This window comes from Pomacea canaliculata, linkage group LG2 (genome assembly GCF_003073045.1).
Source record: "Pomacea canaliculata isolate SZHN2017 linkage group LG2, ASM307304v1, whole genome shotgun sequence".
Taxonomy (NCBI): domain Eukaryota; kingdom Metazoa; phylum Mollusca; class Gastropoda; order Architaenioglossa; family Ampullariidae; genus Pomacea; species Pomacea canaliculata.
In genome coordinates this window covers 40,852,692-40,871,646 of record NC_037591.1, presented here as the reverse complement: position 1 = coordinate 40,871,646, position 18,955 = coordinate 40,852,692, and the positions used below count along the sequence as shown (strand labels likewise).

Here is an 18,955-nt window from a genome sequence, read left to right as displayed (position 1 = left end):
CTTTCAACCTCTCTGACGTTCCTTTTAATTAGACAAATATTTTTCCAATAGCTCAACAAAATAGTTCAACTCAGAGTTTGGATGATGTCCTACAGACAATCACGCTTGCACACACAACTACACTTCCTCGAATAATCTTCCTCAAATAACTTTCCTTGAATGTCCTTCCACACTTTCCCACTTCCGAACAAAAGGTGCTGAATAGGCAAACATACCCTGCTGGTGATGATACAATTTCAATAACCACAATAACCACAATAACTAGGTACAGCTGGTGTTGACTAGACATATGCACCAAGCAGCTCAGTTACTTCCTTCCTCTCTGGGTAATTCCTCCTCCAGGCAACTCCTCCTCCAGGAACTTCCTCATCCTAGGGAATTCCTTCTTCCAGTTACTTCCTCTCCTGGGTAATTCTTTCTCTATAATTCCTCTTCCAGTGAATTCCTCTCCTGGGTAATTTGTGACTAGGCAAGGAATTAATCCAATTCCCAAATCTCCTCTACTCAAAATTCGCTACATTCTCTCTTCTTCAAAGACTGGCGAGGGAATAATCAAACAGTACTTTCCCCACACAACTGGGGTTCAGTGAACCTTTCACTCACTCATATATGCTTTTTCTTAAAATGTCTTCACTTACACGCTTTCCAGTTAGTATACGGTCAAGGATGATAATCCCTGCCTACCAACAGTCAGAGGCTACCAACCCACCCCCATGTTCCTAACAGTATTGATGATTTGTTGTTGTCTGCTTGTATCTCCCCTCTCCTTTGGCACCCGCTCCACGCCTGCTCAACTGAACGATCCCGTGGTTTTGAGGTGTAGCTCAGCAGTCTTGCGATGGTCGCCTTCGCTTTAGTTGGCCTAACCGCGACATTTGCATGTCACGTGAGAGCAAGGTGGTCTTAAAATAGGTTAGCACTACTGAGCTGGAGTGAGCAGCGGTCCTTCTCTGCGTCCCGCGGGACCGTGCCTGCTGAGCTATCCCTCAAAACCACAGGATCGTTCAGTTGAGCAGGCGTGGAGCGGGTGCCTTTGCATAAATTGAACTGGAATTGTACATATTCGTGTCTCTCCATTTCTGATTTCCTTCATACTTATGTTTGTGTTTGTGTTTATACGTATGTCTGTGATGAATGAATGCATTTATGAATGTGTGAACGTCTGGGTCAATGGGTGCACACGTGAAGGGAGGAGACTTTACTGGGCAGCTGCAACCACACAGCTGATAGGATGGACGGATGTGGACAGCAAACGTTCTGAAGTTTATTTTAAACTGGAGGGCTCATATTTTATGGGCCTGGATATCTACCACAATGAGTTGTTTGTACCGGACTGGGGAGCTAACAAGTGAGTGCTATTGCGATTGTGTTTCATGCTTTCTTTCTATTTGTGAAGTTTACAAATTTTTATGGACCCTTTGACAGCTACCTGTCTCTGGCAAGAGAAAGGGGGACATGGGGGAACATTAAACCTATTTTGGTTTATAATGAGCAGGTCCAGTGATTTATGTAATTAGGGAAGGTTTAGGATTCACTGTGGATTTTTGTTACAGGTTGGTATATTAATCTGCAGCCAAACGACTCTTACAGAATATTTTGTATGTTTTCAAACTGCTATGAATAATATAATCAACAGCTTCTAAACTAATAGGGCTCATAATGCGATTAAAATAATTTTCTGACTAGTAAACGGACCATTTCATAAAGTACAATTTAAAACTATTAATTTTGTGCTCATGCTAACAAAAAACGTGAAAATCTTTGATTGCTACACATTTTGTGTCTTTTATGCATTATTATCAAGTATAGGGAACAAATACATTTTCAAGTACTGTGCCTGCGATACTTTGAGTATATTTTAAATTTCTGTTTATGTTTTGACGAACTACCAGCAGCTTTTACATTGGGAGCTTCCTTTAAACCAATAAATACAAGGAAAGAAAATTAACGCAACACAACTAGAAAGAAAGTTTTATACTTCTTGGTATTATTTTTATACAGAAATCTGGCACTAACAACACACATCTATCGCATTGGCAAGAATAAAACAATGATGGCGAGTGTACAAGTTAAAGGGAGAGTAAACGATGCTCGTGTCTATGCCGAGGAAACAACATGTAAAGGTCAGTAAACAGTCAGTACTGCGGAACTTTAAAACAAAATGGTGAGTCTATTGTAGAAATGCAAAGGAGATAATATTTTTCTTTCATGTCTTCTTTCGTTTGTCTGTCCTTTATTGACTCGCACCTTAAAATTCAATAAAGACTTCTCTACTCACATACATTTTCTTCACTCGTACATTCTTTCATCTTTCGGTCACACCACGTGGGTTTGCTATAAGCGGTTGTGAGTGGATCGACTCCTTCACATTCCCCAGTCAGTTCCTTTATTTCTCCACTACATCCGTCGCTTTATCTCCGAAGTGCGGTCGTAGGGCGCTGGCCAAAACAACATGGCAACAACAGAACAATTTAAACTTCTTCACTCTTACGAGAAGAGGTTTACCGATGTCCCAGGTGACAACCGTGTTCTGTATTAAGTAACTGGTTTTGCGTGTCTTGTAGCAGATTCGTTACATCCTCCTCAGGTACTTGGCTTCAGAGGCCTGTATTCACAGGTGTACATTGGCAGGTATCTTGAGTGCAGAATAAGAGGAACCTACTTGTCAAGAACGCGCTTTTATAAAATCTCCTTCTCACTCTCTCAACACGCACGCGTTCCCTTGCGTATTCTTTCAAACATAAAGCACAAAGATTTGTCGTGGAAATAAAAGTAACTTTAAATCAATCCATCATCAACTAAATATATATATATATAGTCAGTAGATCTTTCACACAGCGATCTTCAACTCCATACAGTTCTCTTCATGTCCCAAGACGACATACACATGTTCCTTTCAATATTCTACGAACTATCATATGTTTCTGAATATTTCATTAAAGTCTTACTTACTCACATCCACAATTTCCACGTCTACGTAAAATCCTCTCTCACGATCGTTCAGCGGAAATCACATATACTTTCCGCAGCTTTACTAATAATAGGTGCTGACTCAGCAGACACCTACAGACGACTCAAAATATATTTGCTGGGGTCAACACATGACCCAGGCACCACAAATAAATTCCCGGCACCAACAGCAGATACACTCCAGGGAATCACACAGATACCCCGGCACCACAAATACTCCAGGAAATCACACAGATACTCCCGCACCACAAATATACTCCAGGAAATCAACACAGATACCCCGGCACCACACAGATAAACTTGCAGGGATCGATACACACACAATATCCCAAGCGAACACCACCCACACACTTTCTATCCAACTCTCTTCCCTGCTCACAGCCGTCTGCTCTCTTCCAAAAATTTTTCACTTGCGTCCGACTAAAATTACGTCATAAAATGACGTCGGGTTCTGACGCGAAACCACGACGCTATCCAACATATCTTAAATACACGGCAAGGGCAACAATCTCTAAGAAACGAAAGACAGGGGCAACAACCTCCTGTCCCTAATACTGGTCCCTGACATTCCTCCCCTCTTACAAAACAAAAATGTTCACATTTTTGGCTCATTTTTCTCACTACAATACTAAGGAACTTCTTGATCTGTCTTAGCCTTGGCTGAGATCTCCATTTTCAGAGATTTCTCTATTATTGACAGATTTCTCAATTTCTTTCGTCATGTTTTCTTCAGGCGTTCCTTGAGGAATTTGCTTTCGGCTAAGGTTCTCTGTAGGTCGTCAGACTGTTTCTTATGAGCTAATTGAAGTTCACGAACCCTTCCTTCAAAATTACTAACTATCACCCACTGGTGTTTACACAATTCATCTCTTTCCTTTCGCCAAAACTCTGTCTCAGCCTGAAGCCGATTAATTTCTTTGTCCCGGTCACTGATTTCTCTCTGCAATCTGCGTTCACCACTTTCAGTATTTCTTTAAAGTTCGGTAAACTTTGTGGTAACGTTCTCATTTCTTCACTAAGGTCGTTGATTTTGTGCTTCGGTTCTTCATGAACCTCCTGAAAGAGCCGATTCTCTCTGTATTGATGGCTGTTGTACTGGTAACATACGTGAATTTTGTTGTTGTCATCAGACTCTACAATATGGCGAGTAGCTTGCCTTCTAGCCTGTCCTTGTATGGGTGTTCTTGTGCCATTTCTTGTCTGTTCGAGGATGTACACCTAGCAGTGACACTCTCTGGAAACGGATTCTTCCTTCTCATGGAAGCTTCATTGCTGTCTTGAGCCCTATGGTAGTGACAAAACCTGGCTATGTGGCCATATCGCTGGCAGTTATAACATTGTCTTAGAGGTGTCCAATGTGATGGACGGCCTGGGTCATCCTTCTCCCACCCATGTGTTGATGACGAATTTCTGGGAACGGAGGGATTATTCCGGGGCTGCAGCTGCCTGGCGTGTGGCTGAGACTGGGCTCCGGTAGTGACTGGGCTTTCTGAGGTCATGTCCCCTTCGGGTAAATTGGAGGTGACGCGGCGGGCCCCTCTGACGTTTCCAATAATAAGATCCACTACAGGGTTTTTGATTACACAGCAGTTTAAGTAACCTTTATAAAACGGGGTGTCTACGGAATACCGAGCTACGGGGAAAGTTTCAACATTCTAACATTATGCAGGCCTGGTTGTGACCCAGATATTCGTGGTCCTGAACCAGGTCAGCACGAATTCCCGCTGTTGTTGCGCCAGTGTCTCGCAGCACCTGGACGGTTTTACCTCGGACTGTCCCGGGATAAAGTTCTAGGTGTCCCAGTTCTGCTTGCGTGGTGGCAGAGCATAAAATTCCAAGATTGGCTGGGGATGGTTTACTTTCACTGGAGTCATCTCTGACGTTACCTCTCGGCGGTTTTCAGGACAGTTTCTGGCAATGTGTCCGTAGCCGAAACAGTTTGTAACATGGGCGTGCAGGTGGTTCCACGGTCCGGATGTCCTGGATTTTTTTTTCTTCGAGATGGTGAGGCGGGGAGGGATGTTCCTTCTGGTCCCCCTGGGAGTGGTGAGAAGGGTGACTTCCCCGTGGGTTTCGAGTTATATTATTAAAAGTGGTTTTCGACGACCAGGCGGAAATAGTTCGCATGGTATTGCCGTCGGTCCTGCCGAGCTTTCGTAGGTGGAGACGCTGGTGGTATGCTACACCCACATTGGCGAACATGGTTCGCTCGGCTCGCCTGGCCAGTGATTTGTGGGGTGAGCCTACGCGGTAGTGTTCGCATGCTCGCCACAGATGTAACGGTCTTTAAGCTTCTCTCCGTAAAAATACTACCAGGTCCGTGGACACACTTTCATAAAATTGTTCTCATTAGTAGTAAGTCCTCAGGTTTCGTAGTCCTTTGGAATATCGGAGAGGGTAATCCATCGGGTCCGGGAGGCCAAACTGGCTAGTCGAGTTAGGAATTCAGTCATGGATTCCTCCGGGCTTGGGGCCGCACTGTCCGAAACTTTTCTCGGTATCCCTTCCTCTGTATTTCGGAACTAAGAAGTAACTCCTTTTGAGATCTTCGTAAGGAACTGTTCCAAGGGTTTATTCGGTCGACACATGTGTGATAAAGGGTAAGGGCTTTACCATGAAGAATGGGAGGCTAAGTATAAAAGGCCAGACCTCTTTAGGCCAATTGAAAAGTTCTGGCGTGGTTTTCAAAAATAAAAGATAGGAGTCCATGTATCTTGTCCTCGCCTGAAATGCTAGTAGTTTAGGAAACATAGCCTTTTGAAGGGGCGCTCAGTTTTCTCTTGGCTTATACTCCGGAATAGGTTTCTTTCTTCAGCTCCAACTCCATCCTAAGTTTCTCCAATTCAAATCGTCTCTCTGCCTCTTTCTCTCTGGCTATCCTATCTGCTTCTCTCTCTCTGGCTATCCTATTTGCTTCTTCTCTCTGGAATTCAAATTGTCTCTCTGCTTCTTTCTCTCCGGCCAACCTATCTGCTTCTTTCTCTCTGGCTATTCTATCTGCTTCTTCTTTGTTGGCTAACCTTTCCTGGTATCTGTACTGTTTCTCAACACACTGTACGTATAGTTCGTAAGGGCTTCGTCCTTCAGGCCATTATTTCTCCTTCCCTTACATAGGAAGCTACATCCCTCGTCGGTTCTGCCATGTTTTCTAAGTTTTTCCTACTCCAGATTAATATCTACAATTATTATCAAACAGTATAGATAAACATTCACTCAATTTTCACACCTATAAACGTGCCCAGGTTCACTAAATGTTCACAATAGTTAGCAAAATCAATTCTCAAGTATCAACATCCAATATGTCATCAACTACATCAAAATTAACTTATTTAAAGGTAATAAACAAACCATTTCAAGCATATCACCAATTAAAGAAGCGCGTAACATGCATATAACACGAAATTAGAGAAAGCCCTTAAAAAAAAATTTTTCAAAATACAAGAAGATCCTACAGGATAGCACCACTCTCAGTTTCAATGTCTCACACACTCCACCCAAGAAGAGAGAGCTTGGAAAGAAGTCAAAGCACGAAAGTAGATACAGACACTAATCCTTACTGTGGGACTGAGCTGTACAATCTCCACAGACCCGTAGAGCTGGGACGGGGAGTACATTCACCGCAGTAGCCCGTGATCTAATTTTCAACTTAACTTACTACACGAGGTTATACTTAGTTATACGCTTAGTTATACACTTAGTTATACACTTAGTTATACACTTCTATCATATACTACAAGCCCACGACAAATCACGTCGGGTCACCAATGTCAGAAACGCGCTTTTATAAAATCTCCTTCTCACTCTTCTGGTACACGCACGAGTTCCCTGCGTATTCTTTCACATAAGCACAAAGATTTGTCGTGGAAATAAAAGTAACTTTAATCAATCTCATCATGCACTGAAATATATACTATATAGTCAGTAGATCTTTCACACAGCGATCTCAAACTCCATACAGTTCTCTTCATGTCCAAGACGACATACAGCATGTTCCTTCAATATTCTACGAACTATCATATGTTTCTGAATATTTCATTAAAGTCTTACTTACTCACATACCACAATTTCCACGTCTACGTAAAATCCTCTCTCACGATCGTTCAGCGAAATCACATATACTTTCCGCAGCTTACTAATAATAGGTCTGACTCGAGCAGACACTAACAGACGACTCAAAATATATTTGCTGGGGGTCAACACATGACAGCACCACAAAGTAAATTCCGGCACGCACACAGATACACTCCAGGAGATCACACAGATACTTTCCCGGCACCACAATATACTCCAGGAAATCACACAGATACTCTCCGGCACCACAAATATACTGCCAGGAAATCACACAGATACTCCGGCACCACACAGATAAACTTGCAGGGATCGATACACACACAATAATCCCAAGCGAACACCACACACACTTTCTATCCAACTCTCTCCCTGTCACAGCCGTCTCCTCTCTTCCAAAAATTTTTCACTTGCGTCCGACTAAATTACGTCATAAAATGACGTCGGGTTCTGACGCGAAACACACGACGCTATCCAACATATCTTAAATACACGGCAAGGGCAACAATCTCTAAGAAACGAAAGACAGGGGCAACAACCTCCTTTCCCTAATACTGGTCCCTGACACTACTAACTGATTAATTTAACTTGTCAGTGGTATCAAAAATTTCGATTGTATACATGATTCGATTGTATACATGATTCAAAGGCACTAACTGTTTCACCGAACCATTGTCTGCATTATTGGCAATATCGCTGCACCACGTGTCAAACTGAAGCACAGATAAACGGCTGTTGTTGTTGTTGTTGTTGTTGTTGTTGTTGTTGTTGTTGATGATGAGAGAAAGCGTTTCTATTTGACGCTGTTGGGGGGGGATCAGTGAGGGATTAGGGCAGCGGTTCTCAACCTGTGGGGCGCGACCCCCTGGGGGGTCGCGACGTGCCTACAAGGGGGTCGCGAAGGTGGTCCTTTTTTAAAAGTTTCTTATACCGGTATTAGTGAAATTAGCTTAGATTGTGTAACGAGTGGTGAGGGCGATCAAACTCCAAATCGCTTCTCCCTATTCAAGTCCACTGTCTCGGCATGCAGTGACTTCTCACTTCCAAACTCAAAACACAATCCCCCTCTCAACAATTAAGCCTCCAATCTCCCTCCTCTCGCCTTTTGCCCTCTCTCTCCCCCAATCTCTCATCGCTGACTCCCCTCTCCCTCTCCAGTCACACCTCTCTCTCTTTTGTTAAAAAACATCTAAAAGGCAGGCATTCAGGAAACATTCATCATTCACACCCTTTCGCCCTCGCACGTGGTCAGTCCTAGTACTCTAGGTCCCTGACAGAAGGCCATGACCAGACAGTGCGGGATGGGGGCTTAAGAAGGACCGATGGCTGCTAATGGCATATTTATGTGACATATTTGAGAAGCTGAACGTTGTGAATACGTCTCTGCAAGGGAAAGACACCACCATATTACAAACAACTGACAAGATGAATGCTTCGTCCGAAAAATTTCGTTGTGGAGCAAAAGATACGCCAAGAAAATATTTTTGATATGTTTCCGTGCTTGTGTAAGTGCAAGGCTGACAACTTGAATCTTGATCAGGTGAAGAATGTAATTATTGCCTATCTAAACGGACTGCAAGAAAGGTTTCAGCATTACTTCGCTGAAACTGATGTGACTAAATACGATTGGATTCGTAATCCATTTCTGGCTGATCCTAGCACAAGCGGGTTGTCCACGGAAGAAGAAGAGCAGCTCATCGACCTTTCGAGTGACCAATCCCTGAAAATGGTCTTCCAAACAACACCAGTGCCAACATTCTGGATTAGCGTCAACGGTGCTTTCTGAGAAAGCAATGAAAGTTCTTCTAACATTTTCAACTTCGTATATGTGTGAGCAAGGATTTTCAGCATTGGCAGCACTGAAGTCTCAATACAGAAATCGTGTGGACGCAGAGGCTGAGCTGCGAATAGCAGTGGGTACGAACATCGCACACAGGTTCGCTTCTCTATGCAACAGCAAGCAGGCTCAACCTTCTCATTAATCAAAGTGAGTGTCCAATAAAATTAATAAAAAAATATTTATTAGCACCGCAGAATTTGCTTTAGTAAAATTTCATTAACAGTTATACTTTTTGCAGATACGAACTTTGTTATTCCGTTGTTGATTTCCTCGACGCGGGGTTCGAGGTTAGCTAAGGCTCCCCCCCCCCCGCTCTTCCACCGACCTAGCTGGCTAAGGGGGGTCGCGGACGTACCGGTGTTCGTCAGGGGGGTCGCCACAAGTAAAAGGTTGAGAACCGCTGGATTAGGGTATAGTGGATGTAGATGTAAAGGGAGGGGTCGCTGCTTGTGACGCCACAGGTATTGTCTAGTTTGTTTGTGCTTTCTTTTCTGTTAGTGATTAGTTTAGTTTTGTGGTCAGATAAAACGGTGCCGCTTCGTACTGCATATGTAGCATGTGATACAACTACCTAAACTTTGAAAATGTTGCATATTTCTTCTCCTTTGAACAAGATTCTAATTTCTCGAATCACAGGACCAAACGGATGCGCCAACAACAATGGAGGCTGTAGATACATCTGCCTACCAACTCCTGGGAACAGAAGCAAGTGTCTTGTTCTGTTAGACAAGTCACATGGTATGTATCAGATCTCTTTGATTACAAATGTAACGGTAAAGAAACTTTCAGATGCTTTAAAATTATTGATGACAAATTATTTGTTTGTTCTAAACAAACATCAAACCTCTATCAAGAAAAACAATAGGTCAGTTGCAACTTAAAGAAGGTAATTGTCTTTAATTTAACAGGCAAAAGATTAATTTATTTAAAATAAATTGAGTAACATTTCATTGTTATATCAACATAGCGCCATAAAAGTAAAGGAATAAAAGTTAAGGGCCTAATTCTTTTCGTACATTAAATTATCATCCCTTGGAGCTCACGGCAAATATGACCTTAGTACAACAAACGATGAGACTACATATGTATTAAAACAAACAGAAATAAATGACAATTAACTATTGTCTCTAACATTTCTTCTTGCTTTAGCTATTTGTCAATAAGTGTGATTATAGTCACGTGACTAATTCACTTTTCTTAATCGGGAGGTTTCTGACCCTCTCCGTCCTTATTGTTTGCTTGATGATTCATCTTTTTGTCTTTTATGTTTTTATCTGCATAATTCTTTTACAATCCCGTCAATCTTTCCATAATTACTTGTAAAGCTCTGATAGCATGTTCCTTCGTGATGGTAAATAAATACCACGTTTATAGTATTACATAAAACATGTTGGATAAAACATTCACAGTCCAGTCATCTTGTGATTGTCTTGTAACATATTACTTCAATAGTCTCACCTGTCATTTGGTCATTAACATTGAGAGCACTGCCAAGAAGACAAAGACTCACGCGAAACCACAACACCTGGGTTAGAGAACCTGGACACAACGGACACGTGCCATTGTGATGTTTATAATAGTGAAGACAGGTAAACAGGAAGTCGTCTAATAATGAACCAGACATCGTCCCAAGACTGAAATAATGCTGGGTATCCGAGTCTCTGGAGAAACAGTTGTCGCACTATGATGTGGTTGGCGGGGTGTCCAGTCACTTAATCCCCAGACACTTCATCCCCTAGACTTTTAATCCCCAGACACTTCATCCTTATAAATCAAGTGCAACCTATAATAGATTGTTGGATGCAGTTAGAGAGCTAATGCCTAATGCAGCTCCAGAGACAATATATAGTAACAGACTTTGAGAAAGCTGCGATGACCGCTTTTAGTCATGTAGAGTAACGGGCTGTTACTGTCACTGAAGTCAAGCGGTATTATGCAAAGTCACTGAACTGGGGATGAGAAGTGACGATGAAGACGACGAGTTACGTGGAATGGTCAGATGCCTCCCAGCACTTGCCTGTGTACGTGAGGAAGACATTGTTGATTCCTTCGAATTGCTTGCAGAGTCAATGCCACAACATGATCGCATGCCGGAACTTCTATGCTACTTCAAGTAAATACGTAAATACTGTATATATTGTTGAAGAACATTACATTTACTAGCTTATATAAACTTTAACTAATGTTGTAGATGTTCAAATGACGTTGAAGTTAAAAGCATGATTTGAATTTGAATTTCAATTAAATTTTTCGCTGACTTCATAATTTTTTTAGTTAAGGATTTGGTTTAGGGATTAAGTGTCTGGGGATTAAGTGCTTAGGGATTAAAAGTCTAGGGGATGAAGTGTCGGGGATTAAATGTCGGGGATGAAGTGTCTAGGGATTAAGTGACTGGGAACCGGTTGGCGGACCTCGTAGAAAGGTGACTAAGGACAATCGGATGTAAACTACGAGTGAAGTGTGTTTGTCACGGCTCGGGTCGCACTACAACACACTTATACCACACAAATACGCGTTCTTTCACACAGCTAATGATACAGACAATTTTTACAATCCGGGGCCTTCCCCGATCAATCTCGACATAATCCAATCGTACAATCCATGTGTGTAAATCACACTCCTCACACAGCTCTGTTCGTCAACAAAAAGTTCCAGTTCTATTATCTAGTTTATAATCGCACCAGCGATCGTTGAGTACTTTACTTCCAGTTTCTCGTCCCTCCAAGGGTCCTTCGCACTCCACATGTCTCGCCAACAAGAATCCAGTACACAAATACACAAATACACAAATACACTCACAGTTTATCGTCCCTCGTAGGGTAGCTCGCAATCTCTCCATATGTCCCACCGACTACAATCCAAAAACACGGACACACACAAGTTAGACGTACACACTGACGTGTCGGTCAGGCGGTTCCCGGAGTAACAGGGGAGGTAATCCGCGGGGACATCACTGAGCTCCTAGCCCACGTGCTGCTGGGTGTTGAACCAAAACCGTTGATCCCAGAATGTTACTGGGAGGCGATCCTTCTTTCCAATAGAGCTCCAGATCTTCAGTCCATACACTTAAAACCTGTAACTCGAGGTTACACTATACTACAGTGTCTAACCTATATTCTTCTATTCACACATCTTTCTGTCTTATGTCTACAACTTCCAACTTAAGTAAGATCTGATACAATGCCATAAGTAATACATTGAAAGATGTCATACCTCGTCTAGGCGAGGCTACTCCATAAGCAGGTCAGTACCGCGCCGCCCAACGTCGATGGACTCTACCCTCTACTACACACAAAACAATCTCAGTCGGTAGATGTACACTCGTGACTCAGGCACGTCTTCCTTTCTCGGTATTCCGGGCCTGAGTAAATTTCCTCCTTCGTTCCCGCCAAAGCCTACTGCTGAACCAGGTTCACCATAAACTTTCTGTCATAGTTGCGAGAAAATATTTGTCCCCAGCACTAGTCTCCAACCCACCTTTTATACAGACCGGTGACCCCAACGTCACCAGTCCTCCCTGCTGCAGCCAGTGTTACTACTTCAACACTCAGATGTCCACCAGCAGTCGCCAAGGCAGCAACATGTCCGCAAATCACCTTTACAGCCACTGAGCGGCTCCACACACATGTTATCATAGCGCTACACCTGCCTTACAACAGGCCTGTCTCTACTGATGGCTAATACGGTCAGGATGAAGGTAACGGTCTCCAGGGTACTATCCTCACTTTGTCGCCCAATAGTCCGGAGAGCAAAGACATTCGCATTGTCCGTCCTTTGACTTTCGCCATTGCGCATGACCTGCAATTAAGACCCGCAGACCACCTTCTCATCCAGCAACAGATCGCCGTGGCTAGGGCCCGACAGCCATCAACTATCCGCAGGGCTGTAAGGTAGGGCACGAGACGAAGAAACAGTATCCAGGTGCTGACATAGAGAATGATAATAACATTGTGTTAGCCATCCATGAGCAACTCTTAAACACTGCCCCAAAATCTTTTGAAGCAGCCAGACTGAGCTTGGTGGACTATGATGTAGACATAATAGCTGTAAGCGTCAAAGAGGTGCTACTGTCAACAGCCCAATAACTTGTAAGGAGTCGAAAAAAAAAGAAACTACCCTGGGTCACGGACGATATCCTAGTTCTCTGTGACCAAGACAGCCTTGAAAGGAGAAAACATGCGAAATTTAAATCACCTTTCAAACACAAACAGGCAAACTATTCCATTCAGAAAAAGTTGATCGAGAACAAATTACATGTCATAGAGGAGAGAATGATACAAGATGACATCACAAAAGCAACTTCTAAGGAATCGGACAGAAAGCAATGCTGTAATCAACTGATGGGACGATTATTGCTAAGACCTGTTAAACTTCCCCAGGTATTCGAGATACATTACAGGTAAAAAATTGTCTGATCAAGTTCATAATAATAATTACAAATAATTTATAAATTTTGAGAAAATGGAGTTATGAAATACATAATAGAACTAATTAGTTTTGGTCAAAAGTAGGATATAGTTTTTTTTTGCAAAACTTGTTAGTCAGATAAAGAAATCTGAAACAGAAATGAATTTCAATATTACATTAAGTATAATTTTATTTTATTTTTTTTTCTTCTTTTTGTTGTTTGTCGGTTTCGGATATGCCTCTTAAAATACATCAATCACCGTTAGTAACAACTTGGATTTTATTTAGAGATGAGCATACACGCTTAAAGACAAACTATAAACTTAACTTAAATAACCTTACTTTGTTGATGTCCGGTACAGCTACAGAATGTTACTGTTCTTTATTTCCAGGATGTGGTGAATATATTTCCCCTAGTGGCTTCATTTCGTCTCCATTATATACTAGACAGGACCTGGAAATTGAGGAATGCATTTACATAATAAAGACAACACCAGGCTATCGCATCACCTTAACATTCCTGACACTTGAAACTGAAGACTGCAGATTCGATTTTCTGCAGGTTTGTGGTTGGTTTGTTACTATATATTAAGGACTTTTAAAAGTCTTTCAGTTCTACATAAATTATGCTCAAAAAGAATTTATGGGAAAGTGCAGGTTAAATATAACTTTAACATAACTTCTTTTTTAAGTATATAGTAAATCGTATATCTTTAACAACGATATGCTTGAAGGAAAGTCAATGTGACCGAGTGTCAATTTAGGTTTCTTTTTGTTATGACAAACAACTAAACGCTTATGGCCATTAGCAGTCATCATCATAACTACTTTGTAACTTCATTGAATTTATGTTCACATCCTAAGATCCGGGATGGAAGCTCCGAGCCGTCACCGTCTATGGGTATCTTCTGTAACACGAGTGTTCCGGACAGAGTGAGGTCCACGTCTAACACCATGTGGATCAGATTCCGGTCTGGCTCACAGTCAGGCACTGGCTTCAATGCAACTTACTCATCAGGTAAACAGCAATTTCCTAATCGCTACAAGTTTGTTCTTTTACTTTTCGTCTGGTCTTCCCGTTATGCGTAAACTTTGCCTGAATAGGTCAAGGACAGAAATAATTAGTCGTCCTAAGGAGCGTTGCTGGGAGGTAGGCTGTCATTCGTCCGCACGACCTACACGCTCTCTCAGTCGTGTCCACTAGTGTATACAGCACATCACCACCATCGACAACGCCGGGCATTCATGACAAGTCTGCCTTTCCAATAAAAGGCGGCAATAAAAACAACTACTTTTAAACGAGAAGAAATAACAAAAGTAATTTTATCTAAAATATCTTATAACTGAAGCATTCTTCTCAGAAAAAAGCATCATGATCAAGAATATAGAATAATATTTTATATTAAAGTCTACAAGGATCAGCCTCTCTGTGTTTACGTGCTCTATACAGACATCTCATTAAAACCCTGGCAGAAACGATGAGATAAACAGGACAATGCAAGGCAGATGTCGTGTAAGGTGGTAAAGCACTAAACTCATCAAAATTTCTCAAAACACAAAGTTCACATCACGGGAACCACAATCTGTCCACAAAACCACGACTTGGGTACATTCAGGGGAAAGTCGTTAAAATGAAACCTTGTCATTCCCCGTACTAACTAAATAATCTCATCCTCTAAGTCTCTCTGTCCTATTGTCTGTCTCTCCGAAATGTTAACTTCTGAAATGCAAGCTTAATCTGTTGAAAAAACCCTCAGTTAACACTAACACAACGCAAGGTTTTTTAACTTGTGAAGCTGATCAAAACTGACTGGTTTGTTAATATTTTACTTCCTTCTTCTACGGCCCATTGGGTATTTGTAGACAACACTGTCACTGCACACAACAAGAAATATCGACAGCCAAAACAATCCAAAAGATAATTCGTCTTCCTTGTCCCTTCTTCTGCTACTTTCTCCTAGTTTTTCACCTCTTCTTCTGTCTCTGATCTCTTTTTTTCAGCTGCCTTTATTCTTTATTATGATTCCTTCCATTTGTGTTTTTATCTTCTACTCTTTTTCTTTAATAGAAGAAGCAAAATCTTCTATAAGACTTTTAACACATGCTCGTTATATTAATATCAAACCTTACTCTGGTTATGGTGAGAAGAATGTCAGAAAATTTATCTTGTCCACAGCAATCATTCCACAGAAGTTTCTCCTTGTCACTGACGCTTATAACGGCATCCATCGCATAGACATCGACACTGGAAGTAATGTTACAATCCGTCCTGATGGTCTATGGATCCCATATGGTATTGACTACGATGCAGTAGACGGTCGTGTCTATTGGTCAGATGCACTGGACAAGACCATTCGATCCGCTAACCTTGATGGCAGCGATGCTCGTGTTTTTCGCAGTATTACTCAAGGTAAAGTCACTTACATGCAACCTGGTTTTATGTGTTACACTTGTTCCAACATTGTTAAAACCCTTTGAATAATAATAATAAAGAGATTTTATATCACTTATTTTTCTACTAATGATTACACTTTGTCAGAGACGACACACAAGTCACAGACAACACACTGCGTCCCACTCGTGTTCTTTCTTACAAGAGATTACAAAGACCTGTACCTGGGCTTACAATTCTATGTTATTCAGGAGTTTGTGTTGATTTTAGAGGAGCGCAGTATATTTCACCGAACTCGTTTCTTGAATTAAAAGAATATCTTAAGTCACTCCTACACCTTTGACTCAGATTGTAAGTCTTTCGCCCATTTTCAACTTTTCTCTCAAGACTGTCAGGAAGCTCTGTCTAATTAGGTCTACCTCTGTTCTATGTCATGTATTATATCTTAAATGATATATTTACACTAATTTGCATGTATACAAAATAAAACCGTTGTATCTAGATTTATAATATTAACAGTCTCTTTCTGCATATGGTAGAGAATGTTGAAAGTCTGATGAAAGATTTTGTGTACATGTACATGTAAAAGTATGTATTTTCTGTGTCTATGTTGTTTGATGGGGTAGTGTTTCATGTTGTTTATGCATTCTATAATCAAAAAGACTGTCAAAAATGGAATAAAAACTGAAAAAATGACACCTAACTCAAACCCATATATCTAAATGACTAAAAACGATAAATAGCATATCATTGTCATAAGCGACTCTCAACATTATCGCAGTATTGGTCAATGTCAAGTAATTTACACACACCGTGCTCTTATATATGTTAATTTATATTTTGGTTCTAGAAAATTGTGTTGTTGTTTTAGTGACAAAACTCTCTGAGGTAGTTAGTGTGATATTATCATAAACACTCATTTGTTAACTGTTTTTAAGGAGGTTCTCTATGGGGTCTTTCTGTGGACTCTGTGTCCAGGCTACTGTTCTACGCCGACGATGGCAACAAGGTCATCGGAAGGATATCACTGGACACCAGCAGTCATCATATTGTCGTCGATTCAGACATTGGTCAGCCTATAGACATCGAGCTGGACAAACACAATGGGTGACTATAATAAGACTTGTAAATAATAATAAACACATTGAAATCCTTGTATACTTAGGAAATATACAAATCTTTGTTTCGCAAGATAACAGCTCAACTGAAAAACATTGAGTAGTTTTTCAAACAGGCGAGATAAAATTTATTTTAAATCGCTTTTCAATTGTTTACACAAACAACAGCGTGATGTACTGGAGTGACGCTGTCAGGAGTAAAATAGAGAGGTGTAACTATGACGGCTCGCACCGTCAGACATTTATTTCCTCATCTCAACATCTTAAACGTCCTCATGGTCTTGCTTTGGACACAGAAGGTAAGATGTTTGATTTTTTATTTTTCTTGAAATTATCGCTTATTTTTATGTGAACTTACTAAAATTTGTTCTTAATTTTTTCCCCCATCATAATTTAATTGATTTTGCTTACCTGCTTTAACAAATTATTTACTTGTATAAAGCAGGCTTTTCTCTTTTAGCCTGTGTATCGATGAATTTTTGTTGTCTGTTTGTACATCATCTTTCTTTACTTTTCAAAAATAGATCCATAATTGTGAATATTCATTTCTTTTCATTCCTGATATCTTTCATACTTTTGTTTGTGTTTATACGTATGTATGTGATGCATGAATGCATTTATGAATATATGAACGGGTGGATCAACCGGTGCGCACTTGAAGGGAGGAGACTTTACTGGGCAGATGCAGTCACACAGCTGATAGGATGGACGGATGTGGACAGTAAACGTTCTGAAGTTTGTTTTAACCAGAAAGGCTCATATTTCATGGGCCTGGATATCTACCACAATGAGTTGTTTGTCACGGACTGGGGACCTGAAAAGTAAGTTGTTATCACTTTTCCTTACCTTACAGCAACAAATTTACTTTTACAATGACCAACTTCATTTGCCCCATTGGGAACTTTGAACGTGGAAAGCTGCTCTTGTCATAGACGTTTAAAATAAAAATAAATACAAGTTTAGAAGTTGATTGCAGAGTTGAGCGTTGAAAAGATCCAACAGCGAAAAATGTGAGCAAATGAAAAAGAAGACGTTTTGAGCAAGTGGCAATGATATATATTAACAGACAAAATTACATCAAGACTATTCAAGAGCTGCATGTGCGCACGTACAACACACACACAGACACACATACACCACTAATAATTCATCTGAGGTTGAGCAGCTGGACTGTAGATGTGGATTAGTAAGTAGATTATACATTTTACTTTACCTACCTAAAGACGGTTCACTAATACTTGTACAGGTAGTCCTCGACTTACGACTGTGATCCGTTCTTAACGCGGCGTCGTAAACCGAATTTCGACGTAAGTCGGATCCTACGTTCATACAGTACTGAACCATAATAACAGTACAGTACTGCAAACACTTAGCCTATCCAAACACCTATCCTAACACAGTACCCTACATAATTATCAATAAACATAAGTACAGTAAAATATTGTGCAGTACACTACGCTTTGTTATCGCTGTCGCTTTCATAGGAGCAGATCCTGTCACGTGTTCAAGGATGCGATCTTTATCCTTGATAATCGTAGCGACAGTTGAACGACTAAGTCCTAATGACCTGCCAATTTCTGTTGCTGTTTCCCCTTCTCAGATTGCCTTATGACTTCCGCCGCACGTGGAATGAGGATCACGTACAGTTCGACTTACGACGCTAAACCTCGTAAGTCGGAATGAGCGTTGTTTACACTTTACAGCGTCGTAACCACGAAACGACGTAACTCGAGACCGTCGTAACCCGAGGACTACCTGTACTTCACCTTTTGTTGAGTGGTAGTCAAATGCCTGCTACTTTTGTAGCTCTGTGTCTACGATACTTTGTGTTATATTTTGTATTTCTGTTTGTGTTTCGGCGAACTACTATCAGGCATCTGTCACAAACAACACACATCTATCGCATTGGCAAGAACGGAACAATGAGGGCGAGTGTACAAGTTAATAGCAGAGTAAACGATGTTCGTGTCTATGCCGAGGAAAGTATACATAAAGGTCAGTAAACATTCTTTAATGGTCGGAAATTTAAAGCAAGAAGGTGAGTCTAATATAGAAATGGAGAGGAAATTATATTTTTCTCTAATTTTTCCTGTATCTGTCGGTGTTTTATGATCTTTGTTTAGCCACACTACTTGTGCATGTCTTGAGCGGTGATGAGAT

General features: G+C 41.1%; 1 protein-coding gene across 1 annotated transcript in view; it reads left to right on the top strand.

Annotated features, from left to right (window-relative positions):
* Positions 1-18,955, top strand: part of LOC112556882 (low-density lipoprotein receptor-related protein 4-like) — a 454,098-nt gene that overhangs the window by 281,498 nt on the left and 153,645 nt on the right. Inside the window, exons 24-26 of the mRNA XM_025226300.1 lie at positions 16,964-17,094; positions 17,457-17,616; positions 18,669-18,778. Of these exons, the coding sequence (XP_025082085.1) occupies positions 16,964-17,094; positions 17,457-17,616; positions 18,669-18,778 (401 nt within the window). The remainder of the gene's footprint in view (positions 1-16,963; positions 17,095-17,456; positions 17,617-18,668; positions 18,779-18,955) is intronic.